At 32.0% G+C, this 10,281-nt stretch overlaps 2 protein-coding genes across 2 annotated transcripts; one reads left to right on the forward strand and one right to left on the reverse strand.

Moving 5' to 3' along the window:
• Positions 1–27: 27 nt before the first annotated feature.
• On the forward strand, positions 28–5,545 carry LOC128887282 (tyrosine-protein kinase transmembrane receptor Ror2). The gene is made up of 6 exons (XM_054143000.1): positions 28–677; positions 760–950; positions 1,041–1,302; positions 1,378–1,620; positions 1,702–1,886; positions 2,052–5,545. The coding sequence occupies exons 1-6, from the start codon at positions 617–619 to the stop codon at positions 3,051–3,053; spliced, it is 1,944 nt and encodes a 647-aa protein (XP_053998975.1). The 5' UTR covers positions 28–616; the 3' UTR covers positions 3,054–5,545.
• A 145-nt stretch (positions 5,546–5,690) lies between these two features.
• Positions 5,691–10,240, reverse strand: LOC128887284 (RUN domain-containing protein 1). Its single transcript, XM_054143002.1, has 9 exons — positions 9,756–10,240; positions 9,562–9,655; positions 9,320–9,487; positions 8,705–8,885; positions 8,548–8,642; positions 7,713–8,468; positions 7,541–7,638; positions 7,377–7,471; positions 5,691–7,287 (listed from the first exon to the last, which is right to left on the reverse strand). Exons 1-9 carry the CDS (start codon positions 9,908–9,910, stop codon positions 7,181–7,183), a joined length of 1,749 nt encoding a protein of 582 aa, XP_053998977.1. The 5' UTR covers positions 9,911–10,240; the 3' UTR covers positions 5,691–7,180.
• Between the last annotated feature and the right edge of the window lie 41 nt (positions 10,241–10,281).

The raw sequence follows: 10,281 nt of genomic DNA on the forward strand, positions 1-10,281 counted from the left end.
ATTAATTTACATTACTGTTACTAGATACTGGATACACGATGAAGCGATCGAACGATTTCTCGATTATCGAATGCGTCTAACGTTCTAGTTCCAAATTTCCGTTAGATTAGCAGCTACTTACGTTCGTTACAAAACGAACAAATTTACCATTTGTTCGTCGTATCGGTATTGTAAATAAAAGAGAATATTCACGGTGCAATGGTTTATCGCCCATATGATAAAGGAGGAAACGAAAATTTCTCCTAGGATACTCGAATGACGCTGATCGCATAACGAATTATGTGTTTCATGCTGTAGCTCGGTTCATTGACTTTATTTTTGTTGAATTATCGTACTGCCCCCATTGAAAACAGTTTGAAAAATTACAATCGATAATTATAATATTCATTCTGTGATCGTAGAATAAGACGAAAAACACGTGAAAGTTCGTCTAGCGTAAAATGGATCATTATAATCAATTATGCGTTAAAAAATATTTAAATTTTACTATGGATACGATACAATTCAATGTAAATTAAGTGGATACCGGCATCCGCGTATTTTTCTAGCAGTAAATTTTCTTTTAAACATGTGATATTTTTTGTCTCGACACTCTTTCGAGCAATACATTTAAATAATGGTGTTCTGGATTGTTACTCTGGTAGCAATCATTTTGCATTTCAGTTCTGTGCATACCAGTACGTATTTCATAGCAAGTTAAATATAAATTGTCACAAAATGAAGAAGGAAATTTTCAGTTTAAGCTTATCTTTTTTGTAGAACCAGAATCTCAAGGTTATTGTGCACCTTATAGCGGAAAGATATGCAAGAAGTATTTAGCTGGTATTGGAAAAGTATGGTTTAACGATTCTAACAATAATCCCGGAGGATTGTTAAATGAACAGATCACAACCAATTTATGGGAAGAATTGATACAAAAACTGTTTGAACCATGTCGTTCAGCAGCAGAGGTAACATTTATTAATATAAAAAAATGAAATATATTGATCCTTAGTCTATTATATATTCAAACATACATAAATAACACGTTATTATTTTAGAAAATGCTATGTATGTATGCCTTTCCACAATGTCACAATTCGGTTGGTCTACCATTGTGTTACGAAGACTGCATGGCAGTACGTCATCAATTTTGTTTTAATGATTGGGCAATGATAGAAGATAACAAACAGAGGGAGATTTATATCAGATCACGGGGACACTTTACATTGCCAGAATGCGAATCACTACCAAAAGTAGTCAAAGGAAAAATGACCTGTTCTCACATTCATTTGACCGATATGAACGAAGACCATGTTACATGTAAAACAATCTTGAGATTAGTATACTTATGATTCAACAAGGTGTCTTTGACTCTTTAAATGCGTATTATTTCAGATAACTGTGTTAAAGGCAATGGTCGATTTTATTTGGGGAACGTAAATAAAACAAAGTTTGGCTTGGATTGTCAGTCATGGGATGCACAAATTCCGCATAGTCATGATAGACCGCCGGACGTTTTTCCCCAAATTCGAAATGGAAAAAACTATTGTAGGAATGCGGGAGGAGACGAACCAATGCCATGGTGTTTCACCATGGATCCTCAGATACGATGGCAGCATTGTGATATTCCTATATGCGGTATGCAGTTAGAGTGTCACAAAAAAAAAAAAAAAACATAATTGTATTTATCATTTTATTTTTATTTTTTTTCCAACTTAGATAATGTAAGTAAAGTACTAGAGATCGATCCAAAAGACTTAACAATGGATACATTGTTTACTCCAATGTTTATATTGGTATTATCTTCGTTGGGATTGGTTATTATAGCTGGTACCATATTATCGATTATTTTAAGTCATAGACTTCACAAACGACATCAAGGATATAACCCAACGAATAATCAGGTATATTATAAACGACTGTTTCTGTAAATTATACAGTGTATAAGACACGAAAAGCCCAGAGAAATAATACTGAGTCTGGTCTTTCCAATCGTACATATTGCATTCCTTATATTTTGCACTACTGTTATTAAAAATGATAAATGATGATATGTATATAATTTTCAGTATATCACTATTGATTTGGACAAATTGCCGAGCAACAATGCATACCATAAGACGAGTGCACAGCTTAATCCCAAATTGGAGAAACTTGAATTTCCAAGAAATAACGTTATTTACGAGCGAGATTTAGGCCAGGGTGCTTTCGGTAGAGTGTTTCAAGCAAAAGCGCCCGGTCTAATTCCAGGGGAGGAATTCACAAACGTCGCTGTTAAAATGCTTAAAGACGAAGCATCGGAGGATCTGCTCAAAGATTTTGAACGAGAAGCGTGTCTACTTGCCGAATTTGATCATCCGAATATCGTTAAACTATTAGGTGTATGTGCGTTAGGTCGACCAATGTGTCTTCTGTTTGAGTACATGGGTCGCGGTGACTTGAACGAATTTCTCCGATCTTGTTCACCTGGTAATTACATCATTCGAAGCTTGGAAAGGAACGAACACTTCACGGACTCGCGTTTGTCGCACATGGACTTAATTAATATCGCATTGCAAGTAGCATCCGGAATGGTATATTTATCGGATCGTAAATTCGTCCACCGAGATCTTGCAACGAGAAACTGTTTGATAAATGATCAAATGATCGTGAAGATAGCAGACTTCGGGTTGTCACAGAAAATCTATTTGCAAGATTATTATAAAGGTGACGAACAAGACGCTATACCAGTTAGGTGGATGCCTCTGGAGAGTATATTATATAACAAGTACACTGTCGAGTCTGATGTATGGGCATTTGCGGTGTGCTTATGGGAAATATTTAGCTTCGCGCTGCAGCCTTATTACGGGATGACGCACGAGGAAGTTGTAAAATACATTAAAGAAGGCAATGTCCTTCAATGCCCTGAAAACACACCGCAAGCTATATACGATCTGATGAAACTTTGTTGGAACAGGAGACCATCAGACAGACCTGCTTTCAGAACAATTTACAATACTCTCGACACCATAAAGCATAATTTAGAAGCGGAAAATAAGTCGGACAGTGTACCATTACGCATTCACGTTTGAGTCTGATAATTATTAGTAGAAGAGTTATGCATTTTTTCTTTATCATTTCAAATGGAAACATATTTATATATATAAATATATTTGTTTTAATTCTTTTACTTAGTTTATATGTAATTGCTTGTAAATATGTATATTCCATTGAGTTCGTGATTTTTTTTATGTAGACAATTATTAAAAAATCTCTTTGGAATTATTTATGGATTGAAGACTGGTATATAATGTAATCAATTTTACACGCATACGAAACTTGTATATTGCGTTTATATTTTCTCTATTGTCCATTCAGTCAACGAATTTTACAACAATATAACATATTACTAATTCTCAGTAAAAGTGATAAAGATAAAACATAACGATTCAAAGATTTCAGTGGTAATGCAGTATCAACAGAGTGTTTATTATACGAGTGACAAGACTACAGAACTCAATGTGTAAAGCAAATGATAGATGAAATTGTGTGTAGTTAATATTGGTAAACAATCAGTTTATTTATTCCGATGGATAAATTATAAAGGGAGATGGCATTGCTATTACACATTTATACAGTATTCTCATTAATTCTTTTAACGCAACATGCTTTTCAAAAATCGTATGTATGTACATAATATTTATTTCTTTACTCTTACAAGGTGAAATATATGTGAAATTTTACATACCATACAAATTAAAAGACATGGTTAAACATTTCAGCTTTGTTGTATAAAGGATGTTGAGTATTTATTTGTAGAGAATTGTTTTGGTTCTCTGCAATCAAGAATACAAGTATTTACATAAATTCTACAAACTTGTTATTCCTATCATTATATACAATCGCAAAGACTGATAATGCATTTTTTAATTGAAATAAGTTTGTACTTGTATAATTTATAATTTTTCTAATGAATCGTTCTATTGACACGAAATACTCTTCCTTATGTTTGACTTTATTTGTATGTTATTTTTGTGTAATACTAAACCAATGTTTGGTTGCACTAGTTGACCTGATCATAATTGTATACATATATCTAAATATTTATATGTGTAAGCGTACGTATTACCGATTATATTTGCTGCATTTTTTTACTTCAAAACAGGAATATATTAACCAACACATACTATATTACAGAAGGCAAACAAACTTTCCTATATATAAAGCAGCAAATAATAATGTTTCCCTAAAGCCTAAGGCAGATAATACTGAAATTATACAAGTATATGTAAACAATTTGGCTATACAAAAAAATGGGTTTATATTTAGCGACGTTACACGTAACTTAACTTTGATTGTTAGATGTTAGATCGTTGCTGTACCAAAAACATAGCCTATTTAATGTATGAAAAATATCAATGAAAAACTATTATGACGAATGTTACAGTAAAAAAAAAGAACCATTAAGTGAGCGTATAATGTGCAACTGTTATACATAAGGTTTGAAAGTAAAATAATTATCGTGCTGTAAACAATATTTAAATGAATGTTTTAATTGTAACATAGCATTGATTTAAAATATTATATGTTCTATAGGATATACAGTATAACTAAACGCATTTTCCTATAATATAGTTTTGATAGATCTTTCCATAAAAATATCATGACTGAAAAGAAATTCAGTTTTAACTTTTCTAATAATTATACTTAACTTTTATTCCCATTATGTGATACAATTTGGTATTTTTTTTTAAATGATATTAAAACTTGCTTCTAATTATGTCTCTTTGTCATTGCATCTGCATTCCAATAAATATGTCATTCATCAGTATTTTCGTAACAATCTCTATGTGTTATACACAATGTATTCATTTATGAATGTTGTATCCTATTCTTAAGTACATAGATAAGTATAGCTAATGTATGTCATCGTCTACTTGATTTTTAAAGCCATCTACTGAACTTGCATTGCAATAGGCACACGAATGTCTTATGTTCCAGTCTAATCTTGGTTGAGCATTAACAAATATTATATACTACATGCAAAACAAATGTGAATGCAATATCCAAATGCTCTTCCATAAACTTTTTTATATAAGACTTTTATATCGTGAAAGAGAAGAAGAACTTTTACCAAGTTTGTGCTCTTACATCTGTGTACTTGTATCCTGTATAAGTAGTGTTGTACGTGATATATTACGATAATACGTACGTAATACGTATTGTCCATGACCAAGAAAGAAACTTCTGGTATTAAGTATATAATTCGTTGAGTTCAAATATGTTATTGACAATGTAGACTCTATTCTGAATTTTATATACTTACAACAAACTATAATCTAGCCTGTCACTAAAAAGAACATCGAGATTCCTCGATAGTCTATTTTGAATTCAAAATGAAATTCGCAAGTACCGAAGTAAAATTTAAAAAAGTAAATAATAATCGAAAAATTTCGATGTCTAATTTTATATGTTGTCTTTTATTTTACTATAAAGAATCATATTCAAATAAAAATTAGAAAAAAATGACATACTTTATTACTATAAGTATCGAGGAATTATCAATGAAATACTACAAACGTGTTGAAAAAGAAACTGCTATAAAACTTTTACTAATGTACAACTTTTACAAGAAATAAACAACCAATTTCATGTACTTTGTCGTTTTTTTCTTCTTTACTTTCACAAGAAATGGAATATTGGGATGTATTATATTATTAAACGAAATATGTTGTTTCATAAATATATTTTTGCATATCTTTTCTCAATAAACTAATGTCAAATTATTACGTATATAAAAAGCAGATATTTATATTGTATAATACATTTGACTTTTCCTTAAAACTATCTTACATGTGATGTATCATACACGCGATACAATGGTTGCATGTAACTGTATGTATATATATATATATTCGGTAAATTGTTAACTATTTAAAAATAATACATGTGTTCTATTATTATATATGTAGAGTCTGGAACCTGTATGCTTTTTCTCAAGTGGTGTAATTCAATAGTCATAAAATTAGAAGCATGTGTTGTACCATTGAAAGAAATATTTATAATATTTATAATATTCATACTTGTAACTGCATAGACGAATTTAACGGTTTATACAAGTTTGTTCGGTTCACTGTACAGTAAAACAAGATCAAATATAATCTGTTTTAAACTTTTCTTTTACCAATTATGGCTAACTAAAGTTTTACTTACACAATTATATCAATATATGAACAATATGTGCATATAACTGTGTAAATAAATACACGTATCAATTATAAAGTTCTACAAAACATAACCAAGATAAAATGTTGACAATATATTACAACATCAAAGTTTACTCATGGCATACATTGGTATATGTTATTAGACTTAGCTACTGTTTGAATGATATGTTACTGCGAAATTATTCGTTCACTAACTCTACTTATGGTGCTCAAACTATAAAGTAAAAAAAATATACTCATTTCGATTATAGAATAATATACTAAAAAGAAAAAAAGAGATTGATTCTTTGGTTTCAATTGATTTTCTAGTAAAGAATAACAAGACTTTCATTACCGTTACTATGAAAAAATTCAGTATTATACTCTCATTAATCTTCATCACAGTGAAAATCGTTCTTTTCAGTTGTATAAACTTGATTTAAATTTACGAGACTATTTTTTAAAAGGTATAAATAAAACCTTTAGTATCGCAGATGTACTATTTTATCGAAGACGTGCAATATCCGAAAATGTACTTCAAAATAACTAGGTACATAATATATTTCAGTCCTTATATCAGGCAGCATTGCATTTATACCTGTGCTGTACGTTATATATATTATAAGTTCGCCATTGAATCTCCGTACACAACAAATTATCTTCTTTCAGATTTTATAGAACGATAATACTTTACGTTCTCACAATAAAATAATTTAAAATCCAAACTCTGAGAAGCTCCGAAATACTGATACTTCAAATCATTAGAGTTACATTATCGCGATATAACAAACTTTTACTAACGTGTACTCAGGGAATGAGAAAGTAATGTTTTTTACTAAAGAATATTTTGAAACAATAAAAGGTAATAAATACATTTTTATAACGTCAACATAAGGTTAAAATATACTGTTTCTTATTTACTTGTTTGCAATATTTGGTATCTCGAGTACTTCGCTTATTAAAAGTGTCTACCTACATGCTCGCTTAAATGTGAACGTTGATTCGCTTTGCGATCAAAATGCATCTTTTATATTTTGAAATTGTCTTACGGCCAGATCAACTGGTAAATCAAATTTGTAGCTGGTAAGACGGTCGAGAGTATGAAAAGCATCTTGGAAACCTGTTCACAACAATAACAACAAACAAGTATTGCAATCGTAAGGTTATCTTTACGATGACGATAGTCCGCATATAAATATTTTAATATACCTGTTTTTACAACATAACTCCAGGACATATAATGATTTTCAAGAAGATACTGACATTGCAGGATAAGTTTCAACCAAGTAACAAGCTTGTTAGCACTAGAATATATCAACAATGAGTCTTAAACTCTTGTCATTATGAAAAAAACTAATGATGTGCTTACTTACTTTAAGGATGCACATATAAATGCTTTAAAATGGGAATCATAGCTTCTTTTGTATGGACTATGCGAAGCAATAATGTTTCCAATAGTTGTTAGTAAGCTCTGGAAATTTGAATACACTGTTACGACATGCACGTTACTAAAGGATACCATTGTTAAAACTATATTATGGGTACCTGTTTGGAAGATATCATTCTTCCACCAGCAAGATCTAGGTTAAAACTTTGGGATAATTTCTGTGCTGGACTAGAATTGTAACGATGACCATTTTTAATTTCATAATATTTCAATATTAATTCCCATGCATGCATTAAATTAGTAGTAGAAGAATTTCTTTGGGGAAAACAACCCACAAATGGCACTACGCTATTAGAACGCACATCAGACATTAAACCATGTTGCATTAAATCACGTATGGAAGTTGCTAGGTGCTTCCTTACAGCAGACGTTACTCTGGCGTTACAATGCGACGTGGAATCTGAATCCGAAGCGTAATCATTTTCGTTATCATCGTCTTCTGGATGACGTTCACTGTCTGCGATAGTCTCTATGACGTGTTCAACTGCAATATCTAATCTTGTTCTTATATCACGCCAATTATGTAAAGAATTTTTCTTGAAGTTCCTTCGCACCCGTTCGCTACCGCATCCTAATTGAGACACTAAGAACATGTGCAACAGAGCCACAACCTTCTTAACAGTGTTAAGAGTTTTAGTTGTGCTTTCTTCCTCTATTGGTTTCCTATTAAATGCTTTCTTAGCATACGAAGTAGAAGATGCAGAACCGCTACTGTGTATTGGACAAGCACAAGTACACGCCAAAGTTTCTGTACTAACTTCTCCCTGCAGGTAATTTATAAAGCGTTCTAAATCTGTAATTTGTGTTTTCAATTGAGAAACTAGTTGTTCTTTCATTTTTAAAGGACTAACGATCTGCAAACAGAACTTATTAATCCTTTCTAATTCATCTATGAAAATTCGCTTGTTAACAGATTCTGCTAAAATAATTTACCTGACTTATAGCATAATCTACTTGCCATCTTAAATCGTCAACTGGTAATTTACAGAGGTCGTCAATGTTAAAATTTAACTTTTCTTTTAAATGATCTGGAAAAGACAAAGTCACTATAGAGGCTACTCAAACAAGTACATACTTTGAAAAGACTTACTGATTATGATACTCTGTCTTTCTAATATCATGCTTTGCGGTAAATCTGCATCACCAGTTTCATAGGCATATTTCTCTAGGTCCTCTAATTGAGATTTTAGCTGACAAATCAGTTCTTTCTGTTTTGTTCTTTGCAGTGCCATTTTAGATTCAACATCAACATCATTAATTACCCCAGATATCTGTGAAATTGTAAATACTAAGCATCCAACCATCTATTTTACCTATTTATATTTCCCTTAAAATTTAGCAAGATTTTTTTGAAGTATTTATTTATCGCCAAGAGTAAAGGAGTTATTTGGGTGGCTTGTTTTAAGTGCCCTCTGCCCTGCAGAAGTAATGGCTAAAGTATCAAATGAAAACTGAAAGCCACGGCATTAAAATAATATAAGTATATACTAAAAACAATGCATAAAAAGACTTTTATTTCTTAGTACAACATAAATAATACTTTTCCTTATAAACTAGTGATATAGATAAAGGCTATTAGAAAATAAAATATATATCACAAACTTGTATGCATGTCGGTATTGTACAAGCAAAGTGAATTGTATGAACAAGTAATACGCTACTAAAAAATTAAAATACCAATACAAGAGACTTTAGTATAGCTTACGCTTTGCTTGCAGGATATTGGAGAAGTTGGTGTAATTGATCTACTATCGAGTGACAAATCATTTGGAACATCAGGAATCCCTCTAAAAGCAAACTCTTCTAATTCTTTGAGCAATGTTTCTTTTTCATTAGCAGGTGCATCCACGATCTGTCGTAAACGAAACTGAACCTACAATGTAATATTTGTGTTAAAATTATACATTCTTAGAGACATAAAGAGTTAACTTTATGACATATTAACACCTGGGCAAAATGAGTAGTTAGTGCTATAAGGGACGAATTAAGCATCTCTTGCTCCTCTTCGAGCACTTTTAGCCTTTCCATGTCATAGGACAAACTAGTATAACATACAGACAATTTGAATAATTTGGTAAGAACGTTAGTAAGTGACAGTAAGTAAATAATATCGTTACGTCTTAAACTGATTAATTACTTACTTCTCCATATTATCGACATATTTATATTCGTAGGCGAAATCATTGTCACCGTCGTTCGCTCCAACTGGCGCCCATCTTTCCCCAGATGGTCTGTCACTTTCATCCGAATTTTCGATATCTTCGATCTCGCAACCCTTATGTTCGCCAGCACTCATTTTCTTCTCGTTTACGGTCTGGACTTTCTTCTACAATTCGAACTCACATTTATCGATTCCCTTGTTCCGAGTCCTGTTAAATGCAGTCGAACGCTGTAACGCGTCTCGAACTCTTCATCTCTATACATCAAAAATTGTATTCTTGTCACAGCACATCTCAACGTTCGGTCTTCCACCTTTTCGTCACGTTTAATCCATTAATTAACTTCTGCGCACGTGTATGTACGACTGAAACGTCACTGGCAGGGTGGCCAAGCGCAGATGCGGGAAAGTGAAATCACGTTTTTAGTTGGAGACATAAATCCACGCGGCGCTAGTGGACATCACACACACACACACACACACACACACACACACACACACACACACAC

This window comes from Hylaeus anthracinus, unplaced genomic scaffold (assembly GCF_026225885.1).
Source record: "Hylaeus anthracinus isolate JK02 unplaced genomic scaffold, UHH_iyHylAnth1.0_haploid 11985, whole genome shotgun sequence".
NCBI lineage: Eukaryota > Metazoa > Arthropoda > Insecta > Hymenoptera > Colletidae > Hylaeus > Hylaeus anthracinus.